The sequence below is a fragment of the Oryctolagus cuniculus genome, chromosome 1 (genome assembly GCF_964237555.1).
Source record: "Oryctolagus cuniculus chromosome 1, mOryCun1.1, whole genome shotgun sequence".
NCBI lineage: Eukaryota > Metazoa > Chordata > Mammalia > Lagomorpha > Leporidae > Oryctolagus > Oryctolagus cuniculus.
Genome location: NC_091432.1, coordinates 229,257,502 through 229,283,394, shown reverse-complemented (window position 1 = coordinate 229,283,394; position 25,893 = coordinate 229,257,502). Strand labels below are relative to the sequence as shown.

General features: G+C 49.7%; 1 protein-coding gene across 9 annotated transcripts in view; it reads left to right on the top strand.

The window, feature by feature from the left end:
* MAPKAP1 (MAPK associated protein 1) overlaps window positions 1-25,893 on the top strand; it is a 259,514-nt gene that overhangs the window by 176,608 nt on the left and 57,013 nt on the right. For 7 of the 9 annotated variants that reach the window (XM_017350084.3, XM_017350083.3, XM_002720430.5 and 4 more), the window contains one exon: window positions 17,279-17,386. The exons of the other annotated variants lie outside the window; for them this stretch is intronic. In XM_017350084.3, coding sequence (XP_017205573.1) covers window positions 17,279-17,386 — 108 coding nt within the window. The remainder of the gene's footprint in view (window positions 1-17,278; window positions 17,387-25,893) is intronic. 9 annotated transcript variants of the gene reach the window in all.

Genomic DNA, 25,893 nt, shown 5'->3' with positions numbered 1-25,893 from the left:
ACTTAGGGAGAGCTGCAGGTGGCCTGCAGCAAGGACCAGGGAAGTAGATGACGCTCAGCCTCTGGGGACAGGCAGCCAGAAAAACACGTCCTGCCCAGCATCAGGGCACAAAGGCAACAGGTGAGCAGAAATCCCATTGTCAAGTTCTAGTCCCGGTCGGGGCGCCGGATTCTGTCCCGGTTGCTCCTCTTCCAGTCCAGCTCTCTGCTGTGGCCTGGGAAGGCAGTGGAGGATGGCCCAAGTGCTTGGGCCCTGCACCCCATGGGAGACCAGGAGAAGCACCTGGCTGCTGGCTTCAGATCAACACAGCACACCTGCCATAGCGGCCATTTGGGGAGTGAACCAACAGAAGGAAGACCTTTCTCTCTAACTCTGCCTGTCAAAAAAAAAAAAAAATTATGTGTTGAAAAAAAATCCTTTTATTAAAAATGTGTCCAAAGCTAACTTACTATGATTTTTCTCATTTAATCTACATGGATAGCTTTCTTCTCTCGCATTGAAACAGATGAGAGCCTAAAATACCTACTTTTGAATGCTAAAATCAAACTCGGCCCAGAAAGACACTGTACAAGGGACTGTGTGATGGTAAAGGAGCTGGAAAACTGAGGCTCCACCATCCACCCAGTGAGTTCAGCCATCAGCCAGCCACAGCCATCTCCCTGGCTCCGTGCCTGCGAAGATAAATGAGATTCCCGCCTCACACTCTCGGGGCTCATTGGCCACCGACGGTCACAGCCAGTAGAAATCTCCAGACTTTGAATTGTTCCCTCAGCCCTCCCCCTACCCATATTTTCCCCTTCATTTTCACCAGGCCAGTGTGTGGAGTTCAGATAGGTTAAGTGTATAATTATGCACAGAGGAAGGCCAGGCAGGTGACAGCATGGAGCAGAGCAGGTTTCCGGAGAAGCACATTATGAACCTGGTAGGGCCCCGGCTGGACCAGGACAGTTACCTGAAGGCCAGCTTGCTTTTGGCTGACCTCGAGTTGTAGAAATCCTCTCGCCTTGGAGCAGAGCCTGCTGGTAAGAGGAATGTTAACGGTGCAACTTCCTGTGTTGTGGGGAAAGGAAGGAGGCCAGTCTGAGACCTGGAAGGATCTGCTGTCTGAGGGTCAGGGAAGAGATAAGACTTTGGAGAAACCCATCAGGGAGGAATGTGACTGACAGACTCAGGAGCAAGCGGCCTGGGTGGGAGGAAGGCACAGAAATGACCGGAGGGACCTGTGTGTGTGCAGTGGCTAAGCTGCTGCCTCTCATGCCGGCAGCCTATATGTGCCAAATGAGAGCTGGTTTGAGTCCTCTCTGCCCCCTTCCTATCCAGCTTCCTACTAATGCAGCTGGAAGGCAACAGAAGATGACCCAGTACTTGGGCCCCTGACACCCACACGGGGGCCCAGATGGAGTTCTAGGCTTTTGGCTTCAGCCTGGTCCAGCCTCATCCATTAGGGGGTGAATCAGCAAATGGAAGATATGTCTGTCTGTCTGTCTCTCTCTCAAATAAATAGATAAATAAATACATCTTTAAGAAAGCAGTGAGAAGGCCAGTTTGGCTACATTCTAGAGAACATAAATGGACACAGAATTAGGATGGAGGAGGCCCTGAGAGGAGGGTGGGGGGGGTGAAGAGTTTGCATCTAGATTGGATAGGCAGTGGGGAAGTTGTAGAAAGATTTCAAGCGTGGAAGCAATAACCTTCAGAGTTCGGCTCTAGAGAGCACCATTGAGAACAGGGTGAACGGTGCTGGCTGGAGGCTGTTGCTGTGGGATAGTGAAGACTTAGCAAGTGAATAGTCTGCCAGATGCGGGCACACGTTTCGTGCCAACAAGGAGGAGGTTGAGTAAGAAGGGTTCCCGAACCTGTGAATGTCTTGTTCTCTACGCTGTATACTTGGAGGCCAGAATCCCAAGAGCTACCCATCTTCACACCTGCCGTGCCTAGTGCAAGGCAGGGCACACGGTGGGAGTTTGGTAAACACATCTGGGTCAGTTCATGGGAAGAATTGTGTCCCTGTTGGAAACCCAGTCACAAGGGAAAAGCCAGTTTGAGAAGGGAAGGTTAGTAAGTTTGATTGATTGCCCTGTACAGTTAGACACAAACAGGGTTCGGAGTTCTCTCTGTTCTTGCAAAGGTGGGCCTGGGTGCCGCTTTGCTGAAGGTGCTTCCCTGGGGAGCTGGCGGAAGCCCCTGAGAAGCCGCATAGCTTCCTGCTGCCCTTCCACGAGGGCGTAGAGCACTGTTGCTCCTGGTGCCTCACTGAATCTCCGCGGCAGCCTGTCAAGTACGTGCGGCTGGTATCCTCGTTTTACTTCAGAGAGGACGTGGTTTGCCCAGCCAGCCTCTGACAGGCTGATTTGAATGAAGTCTTGAGATTCTAGTGGATATACAGAGGCTGCTGATGGAAAGCAGTTGGTCCGCGCCTGCTCACCGCGGATGGCGTTGGAGTCGCTGCTTTTATAGCCCAGGGAAGGCTGCAAAGCAGTGAGTCTGCTTTCTGTTTGTTCCTTTGCTTTTGCCTACAGATGCTTGTGACCACAGTCACTGGTGTCCCTGGCTGTCAAGGCTGTGTTAAGGAAAACGGGTTTGAAGTGCCGTGGTTTTGAGCACTGGCCTGGATGTCAGAAACCTTTGCCGTCACGGGAAATCCTGTCACTCTGGATTTACTCCCTGCTCCCACAGCTGACTTCCTCAGCAGCGTGATTTAGCACCCGGGCTCCCCATCAGCCAGTCTTGGCATTTATTTGAATGCATTACCCCACTGGTTTCCATAAACTATTTTACAATTGTTTAAAATAAATGACTGTTTATTTCCAGGAAAACCATCTGTATTTCTTTACAGAGCAACAGATAACTGTATGTAGAATTTGGTAATGTCACAGTGACTCAAGTTAAGAGAAACAGATTGAATTGAAAAACTGGAGACTCCGGGATAGTGTGAAAGCTTTCTGTCCCCTCTAACAAGCGATATCTGGGTTGGAAGAGGGAAAAGACTGTTTATTTTTCACAAGTAACAACAGGCCTCCTTTCTCCGAAGAGAAGGACACTTGCGCTGGCTGGGCGGTGATGTCTGGAGACCCCAGCGTCCCTCTTGGAAGGGCAGTGTCCACCCCTGCTAGCACACTCCGTCCAGCGGTGCCAGTCTTCCAGTGCTGAAGGTTTTGGTCGTCTGTTCTTTGCTCTTACCCTGGTGTTGCCTGGGTTCCACTCCGGCCTGCGTGCGTGGCTCGGGTGACTGCTGGGAGACATGTTGGGTCAGGCTGCTGTGGCAGAGAAGGCAGGTCTGAACCAGAACCAAGCTGCCCAGAAGGAGGGACTGTCCTCTGACAGCAGTGGTCTTGGGTCCTCTCCGGCTGTCCAGATGCGGACACTCACTCCACCCATCCCAGCAGTCCCAGCGGGAGCACTGCTGGGAGTCAGGTGGAGGTGGACTTCCAGGTCTGCTTTGGAGGCGTGGTAGCCGAGCAAGCGCCTGGGTGCTGAGGCTGTCCTGGGACCACAGAGGTGCTGCCCTCAGCTGTGTCCAGCTGGTCCAAGGGATCTTTCCAGCGTGGGTTGAGACAGTTTCTCCTTTGCTGTGAGTAGGAAAAAACATAGACTAAAGAAGTAGAGGGAAGATTATTCCAGACCTAGGAGCTAGAAGAGCAGAAGCACAGGTGAAGTGGCATGGTTTGGTGGGTATTTCTGCATGACTGTATCATTTGGTAGGAGAAAGGAAAGACCAATGTGGCAGACCTCAGAGGTGCCAGTCACTGCTGGAGAACTGGAGGCCCCTCCCACTGAGTGCTGCATGCAGAGGAGAAGCAGCAGCCCAGATAGAAGGCTACACAGTAGCAGACGGTGGGCCAGGCATCCTCTACGTGCAGTTTACGTGTGTGAGCTCATGGAGTCCTTGAAGCAATGCTAAGAGACCAGTGCTGTTATCACTCTTTTACAGACAGTAAGGCAGAGAAAGGTTAGGTAACCTGCCCAGGGTCACACAGCTCATAAGTGACGGAGCCGGGAAGTCACACTTGGAGTGTTATACCATACTGTCTCAAATGTGCAAAGGTTGTGGGGCACTCTCTAGACACACATACAACACTGGGCTTAGGGCAGGGATCAAATCCAGACTTCCCCTAACCCAAGCCACAGGGATAGACCCCTGCCACACCACCTCTTCTTTCAGAGCCTGAGGGGAGGCATCCGGGGGCTGTATCAGCCAGTCAGAGACAGTACAGACCGGGGGGAACCGTGGGAAGGGGCCAGGTCAGCCAGTCAGATACAGTACAGACCGGGGGACCGTGGGCCTCAGGCTGTGGCTTCCCTCTGTGAGCAGCCAGGAAGCAGCTGTTCCAGTCCTGTTCCCCTGCGCAGCCCTCTCCCTTGAGCAGTGCTGGATGCCTCTGTGGCCCACCTGTGGCTTGACTCTGGACCTTAACAGTCCTTTTACAGGCTCAGCCCCATTTTAATTCCTGGTTCCCCATCTGCTTGTGTGGCACCTGCAGCTGCTCAGCACACAGGAGCCGCATACAGTGAGACGCGGCACTAGAGGCCACGGGACCTTGTCTGGGCTGGCTGAATCTCTCTCATTTAAAACTGGATTTTTAAATGACAAAAAATAATTCATTATATCTCTACTGTCAAACCCAATCGTGATGAAAATCTTAAAAAAAAAAAAAGAAGAAGAAGTCTCTGCTCCTCACCATGCAGAGGTGATTGTAGTTAACAGAGCCTCTTGAGGACACTTTGACTCATGTCCTTCCAGACCGGGTATGTGTGTTCCGCAAACACACGTGCACATAAATGATGGACACAGCACTCTGTCCGCATGTAGCATCCTCTGCACATTCTCTGTCTCACTTTTGAAAGTTAGCAATACATTATAGAGATCTTCTCATGTCTTAGTAACTTCGCTTATTTTCATCACAGCCATAAAACATCCCAGTGTACAGATAATACTGTAATCTATTTAATGGTTTCCTACTGGTGAACGGTTAGGTTGTGTGCAATTTTTGATATTAAAACAGCGTGGCAGTGAGCATCTTTTAACATACATCACTGAACACTGGAGCTAATATTTCTTAGGATTGGCTTGCAGAAGTGGATTGGTGAGTTGCTCGATTTTCAATGGCGCCTTCCAAAGTCCTTCTGTTTGACAAAGGCGATCGAGTACCAGTGAAGGGCCCGTTGCTTGTGACCACAGAATTGAGGTTTTTCAGGAGTCTCCCTGCCCTGTGTCTTCAAAGAATGCCCTGATGATGGGGTGGCAGGGGAATGGCAGACAGACCAAGTACTTCTGACCCAGCGTGCTCAGTGCGCTGAGAGAAGTAGGTCCCCAAGAAGGTGGGATGAAAAAGCTCTTAATTCCGACAGGGACTCGGGCAGGGCTGCAGAGAGGAGGGAACATGCCGGAAGGTGTGCCCTCCCTGCTCTCCCGGGAGCCCATCCCGGAGGCTGGGTGTTCAAGAGGAAATTTGTTGTGAAGAATTATGATGCTCCTGCACGCTCTCCCACACAAAGGAGGAAATCTCGGCTGCACGCCCTTTCCTTTCCTCCTCTTGGCACTTTCTGATTGATGATTGGAAATGATGGCAATACATAAACTATTTTTCTTTTTATTTTATGACCTGGTAATAGCAGTAACATATTTCCAGTAAATGTTTTCTATTGCAATAAAAAAGTTGTAACAAGACTAGAAATGGGTATAGTTAAACCCTAAAGAAATCACACTTTCAGAACTGTGGATTGAGGCAGTAACTCTGTAAATCATTTAACAGAAAAAGAGACACCCCTCCATTACCCCCACCCCCAAAAGCCAGGACAAGGACAAGGACGAGGCCTGCTGGGAGGGTTTAGACCCCTCAAATCTACCTCCCACTCTCTCTTCCCTGCTGTTTGGTCTCCCACCCAGCATCCTCACTCCTTTGTAGGCTGATAAATCATCTCAGCCTTATAATTCTCGTAACCCAAGGAGGAAAACTCATACAGTTCTCTCTAGGATGCAGCATGGGAGAGTGATGGAGCACAGGCTTTGGAACCGAACACACCTGGTTCTTCCTCGTGCCTCACAGCAGGCTCGTGACTTAACCTCCTCTGTAGAATAGGGATTTTTTTTTTTTTTTTTTTTACAGAGTGGACAGTGAGAGAGAGAGACAGAGAGAAAGGTCTTCCTTTGCCATTGGTTCACCGTCCAATGGCCGCCGTGGCCGGCGCACTGTGGCCGGCGCACCACACTGATCCGATGGCAGGAGCCAGGTACTTATCCTGGTCTCCCATCGGGTGCAGGGCCCAAGGACTTGGGCCATCCTCCACTGCACTCCCTGGCCACAGCAGAGAGCTGGCCTGGAAGAGGGGCAACCGGGACAGAATCCGGCGCCCCGACCGGGACTAGAACCCTGTGTGCCGGCGCCGCAAGGCGGAGGATTAGCCTAGTGAGCCGCGGCGCCGGCCTAGAATGGGGATTATACAGTAATAGAGCCTGCCACAGAGTGTTTTGGTTTTTTTGAAAATTCTGGGAAGATTCTTTTTTTTAAAAAAAGAAAAGATTTATTTATTTGAAAGGCAGAGTTACAGAGAGGCAGCAAGAGAGTCTTCCATTCACTAGTTCCCTCCCCAAATGGTTGCAATGGCTGGAGCTGGGTCGATCCGAAGCCAGGAGCCAGGAGCTTCTTCTGGGTCTCCTAAGCAGGTACAGGGGCCCAAGGACTTGGGCCATCTTGTACTGCTTTCCCAGGCCATAGCAGAGAGCTGGATCGGAAGTAGAGCAGCCGGGACTTGAACCAGTGCCCATATGGGATGCCGACACTGCAGGTGGCAGATTTACCCGCTACGCCACAGCACGGGCCCAGCCTCATGGAGTTTTATGAGGAAAGCTAATGCACATAAGGCCTGTTAAGAGCCAGGAGAGCCCGCCACGTCGGCCATTGCTGTCACTGTCGTCTGGAAACGAAGCAGCATTAAACTTGATTTCAGACAGCGCGAATTAGGACTTGGTTTAATTCGTATAGTAATATAATAACGGACATCTACTGAGTGCTTACTTTGTGTGACACATTGTGTTACAATAATCTGCGATGGCTCTATGACGATTTTAGATCTTGGTGTTCACATAGTTTGCCGAAGAGCTGGGCTTCCTCCCTCCCCCGCCTCTCCCCGCCTTGTTATTTGAGAGGCAGAGAATGACAGACTAAGATCTTCCATCTGCTGGTTCACTCCCCAGTTGCCCACAACAGTCAAGGCTGGGCCAGCCATTAGCCTGGAACTCCATCCAGGTCTCTGACATAGGTGGCAGGGACTCAAATCTGCTGCCTCTCAGGGTGAGCTGGATTGGAAACAGCCAGTACTCATGGCAGGAACTCATGCAGGATGTGGGAATCCCAAGCATTAGATTTAACTGCTCTGCCAAACACCCGCTCCTAGAGCCAGTATTTTAAGCCCAGTCTTTGATTCCAAAACCCACACTAACACCACACATCCACCTTCTGGGATTGCTTACAGCGGGAGTGGAGGTTGTAGAACTTTTGAGTGGCTGTCTTGCACCAGACATGCTAGGATTCTGTGCCGGTGATGCAGAGAGCCTACAGCCTTGGAACCCCAGGTCCTGGCATTCCTTTTTTCTGCTGCTCTGCTCCGCCTTGTTTGGGCTCTGTTACTCTTGAAAGGGCGAATGGCTGCTGCCTCTTTGTGTCCGGTGTCCTTAACGGGCTCTAAAAATTAGGCCTTTCCCAGCCTCTGTCTTTAATTTCTGATTCCAGCTGACACTTTCATTAATGGTCTAGTGCAAGCGTTCTGTCGACGTGAACACTGCTGTGTAAAAGTGGTTTTGCTGTCCTATCAATAATGGTCATAATTTCCCCAATACTCTCATCAGCAGTGAATTGAGTCTTGCAGCAAAGAAATGGGAAGCCCAGTGCAGCGGTTTCAAAGTGATCTGTCTTGTAGACGCGCCTTCTTTCAGTAAAATCAGGTCAGTGCCGCACTGCTGGGTCAGATGGATGTCTGAGACAAATTAGTTAGAGGAAATTGATCATTTGAACCTTAGGTTATTTTTAGCCACATGGCTTTCTAATATCCTTTTTCTTTATTTGCATTTGTTTTAATAAACTTTATCAAGCAAATTAAATGTCTTCTCAGTTCCAGCCCACCCTTCCCTTCACGGGTTTGGGGTTTGCTTCCTTTATGGCAGTGTTGTGGTTTAAACACCTAAACCTCCCCCTTCCTCCCACTCCCTCTGGCTGACCCCCTGGCTGGGGTTTGTTTATTGCAGGGACTGGCCCCTTGACCAGTCTGTTCTTCATTGCTGTTGAAAGTTAATGGGGGCAAAATTGCATTCCCAAACATTTGAACCTGAAGTGGCCAGGGCCGAACTTAGTTGATCTCTGGTGATCGGTTCAATTTAGTTACGATTTTTTGCCATTAGGCTGGGGCTGAATGATGGTGATTTGGTTGAGGCCAAATGTCTGAAGAAAATTGGCTCCCTGATAAGAGTGCTGTTATCAGCGGGGGCTACCTTCTCATTTACATTTAGATGAGTATTGATTATTTATTTACTCAGAGAAGTGAGATTCGTTTCCAATCTTATCTTTCTCGTCTCTGCTTGTCAGCAGAAAGAGAGATAGAGCTCCTGACATCAGGCCAAGATAACAGCACTTTGTAGTAAAGATAAAAGTTGGAATGGGCCTTTTTCTAGTCTTGACTGAAAGGATAAGTTTTAAAAATTAGAACTGATGGGTCATGCTTTCAAAACCTTTCCTGAAGGTTTTGCAGTTTAACCAGGAAGGAGAATTGGTTTATTGGAACAGCTCTCTTTCTTCTTTTGTAATGGGAGTTGTATTTAATTTGATTACATTCGCCTATTTCACTGAGCGAAAATTGTGTATTGGCTCAGAAAAGGCTAAAGTGTGACCTTATTGTCACGTCAGCTTGTTCTTTTTTATTATTTAAATTCCAAATTATCCCATCTGAGCCTCAGCGAGGGTATAAGCTACAGTGGTTATCACTTGAATATAGTTTGGCGCTTTTATTAAGATCAAGCAGAAAATGATGGCAGCCACCTCAAGCGAGGGAGCAGACTCGGAAGGCAGGCGGTTGAGAACAGCTGGTGCTGGGCCTGAGCTTGGATACAGAGAGCATCGCTCCTCAGAGATGCCTGTGGCCGGGTGAGGACCCAGTCTCCAGCGAGCAGATGAGCGTTGGCACAGTTTGCCTTGAATGGGTCACCCTGCCACCAGTCTGCCCAGCCCATGTCAGCAGTGCCGCCAGAGGATCCCACCAGGACACCAAGCTGATTGTTGATCCCCCGCTCCGTGAGCATCTGTTGCTTGTAAGGGAAAATCCAGTCTGGGCCACGCCTCCCAGCTCCAGCTTCCCCTGGAATTCCATGCAGCCCAGGCTCCTTCCTGCTGGGTTGCCCGTGGTTGCCATGGGCTCTCAGTACCTCTGCAGGAATGCCCCACCTCCCAGCCCTTCTTCACCCTGACCTCTCAGGGAAGAAATGGGAGGGGAGGAGAATTAATTGCCCCCTCCCAGCCCCCCAGCACCTTGTCCCTGCCTTGGTGAGAGCACTCACTGGGCACTTACTTACCTGCTCAGGTGTGTCACCTCAAAGACAAGCATCCCTGATTATGCATCTCTGTGCCTGACACATTATTGATGCTGGAAAAACGTCTGGCAGACGGAAGTCCAGATGATCCTTTGGTACCTGTGCCGTGGGTTCTGACAGTGACTGTTCAATATTCAAACTGTGTCTGTAGGACCTGAGAGACTAGAGGGCTGTGGGAGTCCTGGCTGCTCAACAAGTCTCCCCTCCAGTGCTGCTGGACCTTAGACCCACACCTCTCCCACCTCACGTGCCTCCCCTGAACACGTGTGAGAAGGGGCATGGGCATCCTTTTTGGTGCCAGCATCCCCTGCCACCTGTACCTTGCCGGTCTATTTTGATTCCTAGGCTGGGGGCCTGCGTGAGCTCGCTGCGGTCATTCCTGTTCCAGCCTGTGCGAGCAGGAATAGCAGCTGTCAGAGACGGAGCGCTTTGCTGAGGGGCCTCCTGGGTTGTCTCTAATCCGCACAGCAGCCCTCCAGGGCGGTTCTGTTATCCCATTTTACAGATGAACAAATGCACAGATGAGATGAAGTACCTTCCCCAGAATGCACAGCTGGCGATGTTGCTTGCACTCACGGCACAGACACCAGGGCTCTTCTGCTCAAACCCGGCCTTTCCTTTTAGTTTCTCACACCTCGCTTTTTCTGGTGCAAGAAGCTCTTTCAGATGAACGCAGCTCTTCAGACTGGCACGTGGGACAGCTGACGAGAAGACATGGGCCCCTGCCCGCCACCTCTCCTCGCTCCGGCCGCTCTCCCACTGGGGCTCCGCCACTCCCGTGACAGTTACCTCATCCATCCTGCCCCAGTCCAGAAGGATTTGGACTGCATATAGTATTCTAATAGGATCTTGAAAGAGACAAAATTCAGTCAAGAAATGAGATGAAAAGGAAAGGAAAATAAAGGCTCAACAGCAAGATGAGTCCCAAGGAGGAGCTGGCACAGAAATGCGTGCCTGAGCCATCATCCTCAGCGCAAAAGTGCAGTGCTGAGCTTCCTAGCAGGCAAAGGGGAAGGAGACAGGAGATCCGTAACTACCAGCCTTGTGCAGCACTGCGCAAAAGTGCAAAAGCAAGCAAGTGCTCTAGGCAAGTGCAGTGTTTCCTGATACGAGGGTCTAAAGGAAGCCCCCACCCAGTCTCTTGAAAGAAGACATTGAGTGATGGAGCCGAAGCTTGGCCCCCCTGTCGTTGGAGTTGACAGGCACTTGCTTCCCCTTAGCTTTCTTCTCTCCGCTGGCCCTTAGCTGGTAAGGAAGTGTGTGTTAACACCCTTTGTGTGCCAGTGAGGGGATGGAGGAGATGGAGGAAGCTGCTCGGAGCAGCCTCTGCCACCCAACAGATGCTACGGATCTTCCTTGATGTGCTGAAACGATTGCCTCAGGTCTACAAAACCCCACATAAAGTCTGCCTGGAACCCTCCCAATGTGCCCAGAGCACTGTCTTGTGCCAGACCACTCGGTGATATGGTGTCACTGCAGTAAACACACCTTTGGAATGCCCCAGGGGCCGTCTCCCCACAGAGGAGCTGCTTCCTGAGTCTTCCATGTGTGTCCCCTCTGCTGTGAATGAGGTGGCCTGTGGCTCGTGCGCAGCTGTGACATTGTACGGCCTCTTTCCAGAGGGTGGACGTTGCCTTGAGAACTGTGTCCTGTTCAGTTCAGCAAAAGTGTCCTCATGGAAACTGACCTCACAGCTTGTCTTCTTTTTTATTTTTTTATTTGAAAGGCAGAGTTACAGAGAGGCAGAGAGAGAGAGAGAGAGAGAGAGAGAGAGAGAGAGGTCTTCCGTCTGCTGGTTCACTCCCCAGATGGCTGCAATGGCTGGAGCTGCACTGATCTGGAGCCAGGGGCTTCCTCCCAGTCTCCCACATGGGTGGGGCCCAAGGACTTGGGCCATCCTTTACTGCCCTCCCAGGCTGAAGCAGAGAGCTGGATGAGAAGTGGAGCAGCCAGGACTCAAACCGGTGCCTACATGGGATGCCGGCACTGCAGGCACTGGCCTTACCCACTGCCCCACAGCTTGTCTTTTTGAAATGCCTTTTGAATGCTCTTTTTAGTTTCCTTCCACGTCAGCTGCCTGAAAATTAAACAAGCAGTTGATGGAAACTGTAGTTCTACATCTGATAGGTCCAGGCTATCATAATCTTTATTATCATCAACAGTCATGTGCTAAGAACTCTGTGTGAGTGCTGTAGTTCATGAGTTAATCTAGACAGTGCAGGCCTGGGCAGCCCTGGGCACGAGTCCTAGTTCCACTACTTCCTGAAGGACCCTGAGCATGCTAGTCAGCCTGTGTGTCATAATCCCTCCCTGATAAATGAGAATCATACTCTGCGACCTAGGGTGGCCTACGGAAAAGGCCAGCACCATACCTGGCAGGTGGTGGGCCCTGTGGTGGGGGTAGAGTCTCAATGTTGTGACCTCTTGGCATGGTGACAGTCCCATGATGATGACTGTGATGATAGCTGACACTAAATCTCTCAGTCAGAGATTGCTCTAACTGCTATACAACTTGCAGCTCATTGAACCCTCAGCCCTAGGAGGTGAGGCTGTTAGTATCTCCATTTTGTACAAGGCATTGGAAGAGATTAAGCCAGTTGGCTGGAAGTCATGCAGCTAACTTCCTCAGGCAGATCTCAAACCCAGGCCGTTAACTACCAGACTGTATAGCCTCTCGTGACATGTATCACCGGAAATTATCAGTCTGCCTTTCGGAGATAGGCTTATCTGGTGTTTGGGCAAGAATTAAGGAGAGAAGTGCAGATTTGTAAGAGGCAGTTTGGAATTTAGATCTTGAGTCTTGTCTACAGCTTAACCACACTGCCATCCCAAAGTCAGCACTCAGCAGTCCCTGGCTATGTTCCAAAGTTGTTTTCCAAGTTCTTTAGCTTAGGGAAGAGCAGGGGAACTCAGAGCAGAAGACAGCACTGAGAATTTGAGGCACTGACAGAGCTGGGCGTAGGTAGGAAGGCTGGGTGGGAAAATGAGGAGATCCCTTCTTCACGAGGGGCTGGCTACCACCGTGGACGTAGAATGCAGCCACAGCTTAGTTATTTGGTATGTGTGAATTTGATTAAAATACATTACTTCAAATCATTTTCATTTTGAATTTATAGAAACCCCAAGTTAAGTGATTCAGAACCCAGATGAATCTGCAGATCTACAAAAATCTATATTTATGGTATAAACTATGGCCTCTTTATAACTGGCCAGTAATTTATAGTTTGCAGGAGGAAGGAAGGTTCAAAGCACAGGCGCTTTAGAGCCAGAAGACCCTTGGGCTTCATTTCTCCCTGTTTCTGCCGTTGTGGTCTTGGGCAGGTTACTTTGTCAGGGCTCAGCCTATAAAATGGAGGTGATACTGTCTGTCTCTTGGGTTGCTGTGGGCTTCAGTGAGGTCTCGTATGCTTGGCTGGCATGCTTGTGTGGCGTGCTTGCATGGCAGGCTTGGCACAGAAAGACCACATAGTAAGTGAAAGCCACCATCAGTGAGTCTTTAGGAAGGAAGTCCTGAAAACATTTTCAGGAAACAAACTGACAATAGAAATCTCTGTAAGAAGCAAGAAAGCAAATTTCAAAATGATGACATTCACGGCTTTGAGAGCAAGAGTTGTGTTTAGAGATGAGACCCTTCCTAGCAGTCCTGGACTCCCCTGGTTTTCCTGACCCACATTTTCCAGGCAGCTGCAGAACCTGAGAGAGAGAAAATGTGCAAAGGAAACCAGCCTGAAGCTCCCCCTGATGCAGCCAGGCCTCGGCTCCCAGCCGTCAGGAAAGGGGTGGCTTGACTGATAGCACGAGAAGCCTCGCACCCTGCACAGCGCCCTCAGAGGGCATGCGTCAGGGTGCAGGCTTACTTATGATGAAAAGATCTGTCTGCATGAACAGATCATGCCTGGTTTTGATTAAATTACTGCATGTAGAAGACCCATTGGAGAGATGCCACCATGGTGATAACTATACTATCCTCAGAAAGATGGCACTGTAAGACATTGGAGTTTATGATGTTTTGAAATTACAAAGATAGCCTTTATTTATCATGGGAAATTTGAAAAAAAAATACAGAAAAACACAAAGGAAAATTAAAAGCATTCATATTCCTGCTATCCAGTATTCCCACTATTTACATTTTAGAAGTAATCTTCATGGCCAGCGTTGTGGCATAGTGGGTTAAGCTACCTCCTGCAATGCCGAAATCCCCTATGGGCACCTGTTCAGGTCCCAGCAGCGCCACTTCTGATCCAGCTGCCTGCTTATACACTGGGAAAGCAGCAGAGGATGGCCCAGGTACCTGGGCCCCTGCACCTGTGTGGGAAGCCTGGAAGAAGCTCCTGGCTTCAATTTGGCCCAGTCTTTGCCGTTTCAGCCTTTTGGAGAGTGAGCCAGCAGATGGAAGACCCCTCTCTATCTCTCCCGCTCTCTCTGTAACTCTGCCCTTCAAATAAATAAAATCTTTTTCAAAAAATAATTTATTTATATGAAGTAGAATTACAGAGAGGCAGAGAGAGAGAGTTCTTCCATCCACTGGTTCACTCCCTAAGTGGCCCCAACAGCTGGAGCTGAGCCAGTTTGAAGTCAGGAGCCAGGAGCTTCTTCCCAGTTGCCCATGTGGGTACAGGGACCCAAAGACTTGGGCCAACTTCTACTGCTTTCTCAGGCCATAGCAGAGAGCCAGATTGGAAGTGGAGCAGCCGGGTTCCAGAAAGCCCCTATAGATACCAAAATTTGTGAATGTTCAAATCCTTTATAAATGCTATGTAAATAGCTGTTATATTTTCATTTATTCAGTACTGATGCAGTTTTGATTTTTAATAGATTCTGCCCATGGTTGGTTGAATCCAAGGATGTGGAACCCAGGGATCCCCAGGGCCAGCTGCATTGTGACTGAACTTTGCACGTCGGTTTCACTTACGTGCAGAGAAGCAGCTGGCCGCGCCCTCAGTGCACTGTGTTGCTGGCAGCTGCTGGGGTGCAGGGGATCGGAGATGACTGAACAGCTGGTGTCTTGGCAGTCTCCAGGTTTAGGGGTGACCCCCTTTCCTCTTGTAGGCCAAAGAAGCCCACAGCCCAGTATTCTTGGCATTCAGCTGAGCGTGGTTTTCTGTGATGGCTCCACCAGCGCCTGTGCCGGCTCCACCGAGCAGCAGCAGGCGTGCCTGTTACTGGTACATGTTGACACTGCCACACGACAGAACAGAACAGACTGTGAGAATGACCTGTGTCTTCATACTTTCATTCACTTAACATTTACTTAATAATTTACTTAATAATTACATTTTTGAAATTTGTGTTTTGTTCTGTTTAATGTTGAAACAGTGCCTTTTTGGTCTAAATATATCATGCTAGAGTTTTAAAATATTGTGTATAGCCGGTGCTGCGGCTCAATAGGCTAATCCTCCGCCTTGTGGCGCCGGCACACCAGGTTCTAGTCCCGGTCGGGGTGCCAGATTCTGTCCCAGTTGCCCCTCTTCCAGGCCAGCTCTCTGCTATGGCCAGGGAGTGCAGTGGAGGATGGCCCAAGTACTTGGGCCCTGCACCCCATGGGAGACCAGGAGAAGCACCTGGCTCCTGCCTTCGGATCAGCGCGCCGGCCGTGGCGGCCATTGGAGGGTGAACCAACGGCAAAGGAAGACCTTTCTCTCTGTCTCTCTCTCTGTCTACTCTGCCTGTCAAAAAAAAAAAAAAAAGATTGTGTATAGACTTTTGAGCATGTATTTGCTTAAATAGTCATATGTCACTTTTTTTGTTTTTATTTTTAAGATTTATTTGAAAGACAGAATTACAGAAAGAGAGAGAGAAATCTCCCATCCAGTTGTTCACTCGCCAAAGGGCTGCAACAGCCAGGCCTGGGACAGACCAAAGCCAGGAGCCAGGAGCTTCCTCAGGGTCTCCCACAAGGGTGCAAGGGCCCAAGGACTTGGGCCACCTTCCACTGATTTTCCAGGTGTATTAGCAGGAAGTTGGATCAAAAGTGGAGCAGCTGGGGACAGCACTGTGGCGAAGCGGGTAAGGCCGCCACCTGCAGGGCCCGCATCCCACATGGGCACCAGTTCGAGACCGGGCTGCTCCACTTCTGGTCCAGCTCTCTACTATGGCCTGAGAAAGCAGTAGAAGATGGCCCAACTGCTTGGGCCCCTGCACCCATGTGGGAGACCCAGAAGAAGCTCCTGGCTCCTGGCTTTAGATCGGCGCAGCTCTGGCCATTGCGGCCAATTGGGGAATGAACCAGCAAATGGAAGACCTCTCTCTCTTTCTCTCTCTTTGCCTCTCCTTCTCTCTCTGTGTAACTCTGACTTTCAAGTAAAATAAATAAATCTTAAAAAAAAAAAGTGAAGCAGCCGGAGCTCAAACTGGTGCCCATGTTGGATGCTGGCATCACAGGCGGTGGCTTTACCCGTGACACCACAGCACCAGCCCTTAATAGTCGTATGTGTTTTGAGCATTTGTTTGCTTAGTAAAGGTTCAGAAGCGTTAAGTAATGGAAAAAGCATTGAATGTGTGGTAAGAACTCAGAACTTGGCAGAAGCTCTGCTGAAATACCAGTTAGAGGAAAGGTTGAGTACACCATGAAACTGCAGTGGACCTGCAAAGCTACTGATGAACCTGGAGTGTGGGAAGGAGAATGGGGACGAGTGGAGAGCCTCAGACTGACAAGGGAGACGTGCCGGATGTGAATAATCAACAAGTTGACAACAGCTGAAGAACATATCTAAAAATACATGTTCCGCCTGGGAGCCCTGCGCGGCCTCCGCTGCTCTCCTCCCATCTCTCACACCTCCTTCTGTCTGACCAAACATGCCCTTCAGAGTCACAATGATGAGACAGTTTCTGATGCCCCTAATCTTTCCAATAACCGTTAACAATCACAGGGGCAGTCTTTTGAATCTGATCATTGGACCTGTTAGGTGTTGTCTGGGAAGAACAAGATTGTCATTTGGATTGACAAAGCAGTCCATGAATAAATGTATAAAATGCCCCCGTGTTCCGTGAGGAGCTCCCGGAGCCCTTTGTGTGAGGCAGGAAGCTGGTGCCCGGTGTCCGGTACTCGGTACTCTTGGGCCTGTGTCTCTCGTGTTGTCATAAATGTCTCAGCAAAACGTGAGTCAGCAGCCACTGTCTGTCCACCCTCATAACCCAGAAACCTGAGATTCACTTGTTAAAATTTGCCTCTTTCTTGACGTTTTTAATACTATTTTTTTGGACTCTCATCATATTAGAGCCCTAAACATACCTTATCCCGGATTTTAATTGATACTTAACTAACATATTACGATGACAAGAAGTTACCAAGGGGTAGGGTGCCTCCTGTGGGCAGGGGCATTGTTAAGTGAGTTTTTCCTATTTCTCCTCTGATCTTCGCAGTACTCCTCCAGGGTATAACTGTCCCACCTCACGTATTAGGAAGCAGGTTCAGGAGGACAGTCACCTGCTCAGAACTGACAAATGTTCAGCTGCCTGTGGCTCCTGGGCAGTCTGGCTGCAAGGTCATTTACGTCTCCACTGCTTTAAGGCAGAACTGAGTGGAAACAGACCGCATAACAGAACAGCCGAGTGTGGGAAATCTGGTGGGAAAACCCCAGACTCCTCCGTCCTGGAGGACCCTCGGAGACAGACTTCAGCTTTCCCCAGTAGGTGGTTTCCGTAAATGTTGAATTCAGTGTTACAGACTCCTCCCCTCCTCCTGCCCCTTTGATCTTCCAGGCCCTCAGTACCGCCTGGAGAAGCAGAGCGAGCCCAACGTCGCCGTGGACCTGGAGAGCACCTTGGAGAGCCAGAGCGCCTGGGAGTTCTGCCTGGTCCGCGAGAACAGTACGTTGGCCGCCTCGCTCCGTGCCCGCCTTGTCTGTTGCAGATGTGCTCGCAAGCTGTGTGTTTGGGAGTGCTCCCGGGTCTGGTCCTCCTGGGCAGACCAGAAGGGACAGACCGCAGCTTGCGTGCCAAAGCGTATCCCAGAGCGAAGTGATTGATTTCATGCCTTTTGGTAGTCTGCATCCTGTTTAGCACTCCGTGATTAATATTTTTTAGTTGAACTGAATCTCCTCAGTTATGAGCAGCCCTGGAAACGGCTTAGAAATATGGGCCTTTTCTGAGGCGAAGGCTGTTGTGTAACAAAGCAGCTGGCCCTGTTAGCGTCGCTGTTCAGACCTGGGTGCTGGAAACCTTTAACGGTTTGAATGGTAGCAGGAGGCGGTGTGGCAGTTCCCACTGCCGCGATGAGAACTTCAAGACCTCGGTTAATCCTGCCGTGCCTCCCACTGAGTGACGCGCGAGGCCTGCGGCTGTGGCCGCACCTGTCCGCCGACAGTCCTGCTCCAGGGCTTTTCCGCAGGCTGCCGCTTCTGCTTTCCACGTGCCACGTGCTTGCCTCCATTCCCTTGTCGTCCCTTGTCTCAGCGTAAATCCTCAGAGAGGCCGTCCCCGACCTTCCTGTCCCCTGTCCTTTAAACCTGACCCACCCCTCATCTGGGTGCCTCCTTCTACTCTGTCGTGACTGCCAGGCCTGGGAGGGGGTCCCTGGCCATTCCAGGTTGCCCTTTGTTAATTCAAGGCTCGCAGCAAAGATGTACCTGTAGATTGGATGAGTGGACGGACGGGAGCTCGTGGTCAGCCACTGGCCCTTCTAAGCAGGGTGCCACAGCCGCCTCTGGGGAGTGCACACAGGGCTCACTGGAAGGTGACACGTGCCCTTGGCATTTGACAGCATGTTCTCAGAGGTGGAAGGTTAGAGTCCACACAGGCTGCAGCCGGGTGTGAGTGCCGTACAGAAGTACACCTAGAAATAAATTAAAAATTCTGCTTCCCAGGCGGTCCAAAATATCCAGTTAAGTAGTGGACATTTACTTGTAAAGCTGTCCATCCACTTGAGTAACATAAAATATAAGCATTTTAAGGCAGCACTGTAATGAATACTCTCACTTAGCAAATATGCCAGGTGTTTAAAAACACATCCGTATTACTTGTAGAATACAGGGGAGCAGACACACTCACCCACTGGTGGCTGTGGTTTAACTTACACGTATAACACAACTGCAAGTATCAAGAGACCCACAAATGTTTTATCCAGGTAGATTTTGGAAATCTGTCTTAAGGAGGAAAGATCTAAAATGCAACAAAGATTTGTGTATAGTGATAATTTTCACAGAATTGTTTTTAATATCTGACACTGGAAGACTAGCCAGAAAACATATGGTATATCCCTATATTGGAAAATTACTCAGGGTTTCATATGGGATACGCTGTCTGATCACAATGAAATTAAGCTATAAATAAGGAAAAAAACTAAAAGATCTACATATGTTTGGGAATTAAGAAATAAGCATCTGAACCTTTGGTTTAAAAAAGAAATAGGGCTGCCACTGTGGCACAGCAGGTTAAACCACCACCGGCAACGTCAGCATCCGCATGAGCTCTAGTTCAAGTCCTGGCTGCTCTGCTTCTGATCCAGCTGCCTGCCAATGGACCTAGGGAAGCAGAAGAAGGTGGCCTGAGTCCTGGGCCCCTATTACCCATGTAGAAGACCCAAATGGAGTTCCAGCCACCTGGCTTCTGCCTGGTTATTATGGCGATTTGGGGAGTAAACCAGTGGCTATAGAAGACCTCTTTCTCTCTCCCCCCCTCGTTCCTTCATCCCTCCACTCCCAACTCTGCCTTTCAAATAGATAAATCTTTTTTAAAATTCTAGTGGAAAATATTTTTACTAAAAGATAATGAAAATTCTACATATTAAATGTGAATGAGGCCCAGATTTCTTACATTAGGAGAGAGAAGTTGTGAGGATTGGTGGATAAAGCTTTGAATTCTGTGCTTTAGTTCTCACTCAACTTTTTTTTAAGATTTATTTTATTTATTTGAAAATCAGAGTTAGAAAGAGAGAGCGAGAGAGATCTTCCATCTGCTGGTTCACTCCCCAAATGGCTGCAACAACCAGGGCTGGGCCAAACCAAATCTAGGAGCCAGGAGCTTCTTCCAGGTCTCCTAAGTGGGTACAGGGGTCCAAGCACTTGGGCCATCTTCCACTGCTTTCCCACAAGTGTTAGCAGGAGCTGGATCAGAAGTGGAACAGCCAGGATTCAGATGGGCAGTCCACTATGCCACAATGCTGGCCCCTCCCACTCAAGCATGAACATGATCTTGATTTAGTCTGGTGTGACCTGCTGTATCCTCAGCATCCCTCTCTTAGAGGACTTACAAGATAACTCCAGTTCCTACACTCCATGAGTTAGAACCACTGTGTTAATGGCAGAAACCAGCATGGGTGTTTTGGTGCAGTGGGTTCATCTGCTGCTTATGGTACCGACATCCCATGTTGAATGCCTGGAATAGAGTCCACCTCTGCTTCCAATCCAGCTTCTTGCAAATGGTCCTGGGAGGCAGCAGCTAATGGCCCAAGTAGTTCAGTTCCTGCCACCCGTATGAAATTCCTGGCTCTGGGCTCCGACCTGACCCCGCTCTGTCTGTTGTGGACATTTGGGGGGTAACCAGTGGATGGAAGATTTCTCTGTATCTGTCTCTTTCTCTGTCACTGTGCCCTTCAAATAAAAAAATAGGGTCTGATGTTGTGGCGGGTCAAATAAAACCACCACCTGTGATGCTGGCATCCTGTATGGGCACTAGTTGCAGTCCTAGCTGCTCCACGTCTGATCCAGCTCCCTGCTAATGTGCCTGGGTAGAAGATGGCCCAAGTGCTTGTGTCCCTGCCACCCATGTGGGAGAACTGGAAGAGGCTCCTGGCCCCTGGCTTTGGACTAGCCCAACTCCAGCTGTTATGGCCATTTAGGGAATGAACCAATGGATGGAAGATATCTCCCTCTCTCTCTCTGTAAACTCTGCCTTTCAAATAAATAAATAGATCTTTAAAAAAAAAAAAGGAACAAGTAATAAAAATAAATATTTTTCAAACGAAGAAACCTTCCTAGCATTTACACAGTACACAAGGAAGTCATTAGGGCTTTTTGTGTTTTGTTTTGTTTTGTTTTTATTTTTTACAAATTTATTTATTTGAAAGGCAGAGTTAGGCAGAGAGAGAGAAAGAGAGAGAGGTCTTCCATCCACTGGTTCACGCCTCAAATGGCCACAAGGGCCAGAGCTGGGCCGATCCAAAGCCAGGAGCCAGAAGCTTATTCTGGGCCCCCTGTGCAGGTGCAGAGGCCCAAAGACTTGGGCCATCTTCACTGCTTTCACAGGCCATAGCAGAGAGCTGGATCGGAGGTGGAGCAGTCGGGACTCAAACTAGCACCCATATGGGATGCTGGCACTGCAGGCAGTGACTTTACCCGCTGCACCACAGTGCCAGCCCTGGTAGTCAGTAGTTTTGAAATCAAGAGAATATTGTAGCAGTCTTTGTAAATGTAAGCCATTTATAGAAAACAATTGTTTTAAAGATTTATTTATTTGAAAGGCAGAGTGACAGAGAGAAAGAGAGAGAATTTCCCATCTCATAGTTTACCTCCTAAATACCTGCAACAGCTGGGACTCACTCAGGCCAAAGTCAGAGACCCAGCTATTGAACCATCTTCTTCTGCCTTCCTAGGCACATTAGCAGGGAGTTGGATCAGAAGTGGAACAGGGGCCAGTGCTGTGGTATAGCGGGTTAAGCCTCCACCTGCAGCATTGGCATTTCATATGGGTACTGGTTCTAGTTCTGGTTGCTTGTATTCTGATCCAGCTCTCTGCTATGGCCTGGGGAAAGCAGTAGAAAATGGCCCATGTGCATGGGCCCCTGCAGCCACGTGGGAGCCCCGGAAGAAGCTCCTGGGTTCAGATAGGCCCAGCTCCGGCTGTTGCGGCCATGTGGGAAGTGAACCAGTGGTTGAAGACCTCTCCCTTTCACTATAACTCCTATAACTCTGCCTCCCAAATAAATCGTTTAAAAAAAAAAAAAAAAAAAGGTGGAGCAGCCAGGAGTTGAACTGTGCTCCATGAGGGATGTAGGTTTATAAGCAGCAGCTTAACCCACTGTACCACAACATCTGCCCTATAAAAACAATTTATTCCTTTTCTAAAAAAAAATATATATATTTTTTAAAGTCTTAAGTAGAAACTCCTATTAAGAACCACATATTGTTTTCCACTAGCTACCTATTGAGAATATGGATTGAGATAAAGAAATTATTTTAAAAAGAGAACTTTTTCCACTTTTCTTGGTATGTTAGATCAGGATAGGTTCACTATTCTTAAAACCGTTTTAGGAATAAACTAAATTACGATCGTATGTTATGTAATTTAAGAGAACGTGATGTGAAGCCACATGTCCGCTGTCACATTCTGTCCCTGCCGCTTACTAGCCTTGTGACCCTGGACAGTTAGCCATAAAGCTCTTAGACAGTGCCTGGCGCATAATAAGTACTCCATAGATGTTAGCCGTAATTTGTAACTCAGGAAGGCTCAGGAAGGAGCAGTGTTCTGGGAAGGTGGGGCATCGTGGAAGTGGCAGGGACCCTGGAGGAGATGTGTTGAGGAGAGGGGGCAATCCAGAATGGGGCAGCAGGGGCATAGGTAGAGCAGGCAGCGCGTCTGCCATAGAACAGAGGACTTGGAAACAAGGCACTCTCCTGCAAGTGTTAGGCATTCCAGACGGATGCATATTTGTATAAATAAAACCATGGGTGGAGAAGACCGTTTGCTGTAAGAATGGATAGCAACCTTTCAGGAGGCGTGAGGTCCATAACACCTTACCTCAGCCACATCAAAGGGTGTTTTCAGAATTATTTATTCAGGCCCACTAGCATAAGGCATTGTGCGAGACATTTCACAAACACTTTCTTCTCATCACGTTGTAACCGCTCTATGAGAGATAATTTTTACTGTGAAGAAAGGCTGTGACTTGCCCAAAGTCAGCCAGGCCGTACGCGATGGAAGTGAGCGTCTAAGTGAGCTGGCCCCGAAGCCTGTGCTGGGAGAGCTGGGAGAGCTGGGAGAGCTGGGAGAGCTGGGAAGCTGCTGCACTTTCAGCCCTGAGACTGCTGATGACGAGCGTCTTCCTGTGCTGCGAGAGCAGCTCGCCGATGAAGCTGGCTTGACAAGAGTTTCTGCCGAGGGACTGCGAGCTAGCATGTGTGCTTGGATCTTGGCCTAAATAAGAGATGACAAGCCAAAGTCCTTGAGCTTTCCAGTTTGGATTCTTGTCTGATAATCTACTACATCCTTCAGCCAACTGCCTGCGAAAAGCTGGAATCTGACCAGAAGGAAGCATGAGTGCGTTATGGAAAGGATGTAACGTTAAAAGACTTCCATTCTTGTCCAAGCTTCTGTGTTAAATCCTGGCACCAAACGAAGCCTCGGTGTTCTCCGCCAGCTGTTGCCAGCAGTGACCTTCCCCAGCCCCCGTGTGCGGGTAGCCCTCCCAGATCCTTCCCAGCTTGCTCGTCACAGTGTTGAGAGAAGCTGGAATTGCACATTAGCACAGGCAAAACCGGCCTGAAGTTACACTGGCTTTGTGGAACACCAACAAGGCGCCAGACACTGTGGCCAGTTTTGTTGCTCACCAGCAACAGCGTAGGGTAGCTGCAGTATGGTACAGTCCTTAAAGCGCCGTGACAGTCAGACCTCAGGTGAGTCTCTTAGCCTGTGACACTGGGCAGCTGGTGCCACCTCTAGCCTGTTTCCTGTGGAAGTGGAGGTGGTTGATTGTCACAGGGTTTCTGTGAGCTGAACGAGAAGCAAGTGCTGTTGTTACAGCGGCCTTGCAGACCAACATGGTCGTCATCCCTATCGCAGAGAAGAGGAAGCTGAGGTTCAAAGGTGGAGGGACTTGCTCATGCCCCGTGAATGCTAATGAGGCCTGGAAGACCTTGTGCTGTGTCCACTGAGTCTAGTGCAGGGCTGAACCTGATATTTCCCAAGTGGGCTTTGCCATGGACAGAGCTTCAGGTGCCCACGAAACATCCCTCTCTCTCCTTTGATCCCCCTTCCCTCTGAAGGAGATTGGCAGGATGCGTCAGCTCCATCAGGTCCCTCCCTTGTGGCTTCTTCATCTCCCTGGTTCAAGGTGGTACTGGAGGGCTGGGGAACCTTAGCTTACCAGATGACTGTGATGGGGGCGGGGAGCACCTACCTGTCAGTCTCAGTGAGACTCCTCATCTATCTCCTTGGGGGCTTGGTTACAACCCCTGGTCTCACTCCTCTCTGGCCACTGATGATTCAGCTGGAGCCACACTGGACAGAGGGCAGATCTGAGTGCCCTCTGCCTCCCAGTGACTGGCCAGGCCTAGATCATTCCCTCTGATGGAGTGAGGCCCCTAAACCACAGATGCCACCTGGCTTCTCACTGGGGCTCCAAGGGGCAAGTACGCAGTGTGGTAGCTTTTACAGGGAACTTGGAGTTTAAGCATCTTTGTATGGAGTGGTTTCCTTGTGGTGGTGCTTGGACTCTGTTCCCACTCCACTAAATAAAGGAGAGAGGAGAAAAGCCAGTGTAGGAAGAGAACGGGTGTGGGCTCTTGCCTGGTGCCTTTCCAGGTCCTCTGTTGTGGTGCTTCCTTGAGAGGGGCCATGCCTCCTGCTCTCTGCTTCTGGGCCAGGCCTGGAGACTGCCTCTGCTTTCGGAGGCTTTGCCTTCTGCAGTTACACATCACCAAGCTTGCCAACTGCACTGTGTGATGTAAATACCAGCGCTTCAAACCTCTTTCATTATAGCACAACGGCACTCAGCAGACACACAGAAAACGTGATCATGCAAATAAACTGTTTACAAACAGAATGACTTGTGACAGCTGTTGTACATATTCCAGGATGAGTTGTTACCAGAAGCCAGGTACATGTCTGGCTTGGGAAGGGTGGAGTTCCCCGTAAGGAATCTCCTATGTTGATGAGGGTTTTTCAAGCCTCTATTGCATAATATAGTTTTCTGCACACTAACAGAACGCTGTGTCCACCCCTTGCCGCCTGGTTACCGTTGGCCAGCAGGTGCTGTATTGTAGGGGAAAGGTAAGGTGTTTGGAGCCGCTGTGTGACCTGGGGCAACCCCTGTTTGTAAACCTCATGTCCCCATCAGTAAGAGGTGGTAATCCCTACCCTGTAGAGCTGTTGTGAGGAACAAGTACGTGGGAAGCGTGTGGTGAGCTGCAGTACACTATACAGGGCTGTCTTGCCTAGGAGCTGCGTGCCTGAGACAGGGTGAACGCCTGCCACAGACTCCACATGTGCAGTGGCCTTTCTCCTCCCTCTTGTTCCCTTTCCCCTCTAGCCTCTGAGACTTCTCACAACCTCACTGGACAATGGCCAACACCGTGGGTAGCTGACACCTGGGGCAGAAATCTGTGCTGGCCTGTGCTAGAAGCAGCCCTGTGACCCATCCACCCCCACTCCAGCAAATGGCTGCCCGCACTGTACTGTGTGGGCCAAGAACTTCCACATGAATTGCATTTTTTACTCTCCCTTTCTCAAAAGCCCCCCCCTTTCAATTTTATCATTAGGTGGTAATTAGTATTCAAGGGAAATTGGTCTTAATATATTAAAATTGGTTAAGTGCATTTAGACCTGTACCACAGCCAATGTCTTATTGGAAAATGTAATTGGGGACTCTGTGTATGTAATTAATTGAATTACAATTAAGAACTTTCATTAAGCGATACACTGGTCCATTAGAGCAGTAAGGAAACATGTTTGACGAGCCACAGACCCAGTGTGGGCGCTAAGTGAGGGCATGGGATTTGCATCCCTGTGGAAGGCTCCAGCCCGGGAACCCGCCCTGCAGCCCCTGACTAATGGTAATGCATCAGGGGACATTTGTGCAGTGACTCTGGATAGGAGGTGGGGTTCCATCAGCACGTGTGCCCTTGTCCCCCGACTGCATCAGGGCCGGCGACACCTCAGTATGGCTCACACACTGCATTTCTTAGCTGTGTTGCTATGTGAGTTGTCCAGGCTCCAGAACAGCCAGTGCCCTTTTCTGTGCTTTCAGCAAAGACGCCTTGAAAGAACAGGAAGTAGTGGTGAGCTCATCATCAACCCGATTCTGAGCAGACCTGTAATCGGGCCCTTGTCCAGACCCCTAAATGGCTGTGCTCTGTCCTCTGGTGGGTGATAGATTCCCTTTGGGCTCTGTTCATTCATCCCCAAACAGTGACAGAGCCCTCCTGTGGGGCAGCCCCTGAGCTGCTGCTTGGCAGGGGGAGAGATCCAGCCCCCGTGTTATGGAACCCATGGTTGTGTTACCAGCACCATGGAGGGTGGAAAAGAGTGGGTTCTCGGGGACCAGAGCTGGTTAGAAAAGTAGGAGAAGGCTTCCTCAAAGAAGAAAGAGGAAGGAGTCAGATAATAAATAAGAGAAGAAGGTTCCAGGCCGAGCCGCTGCTCATCTGAAGGCCTTGAGACAA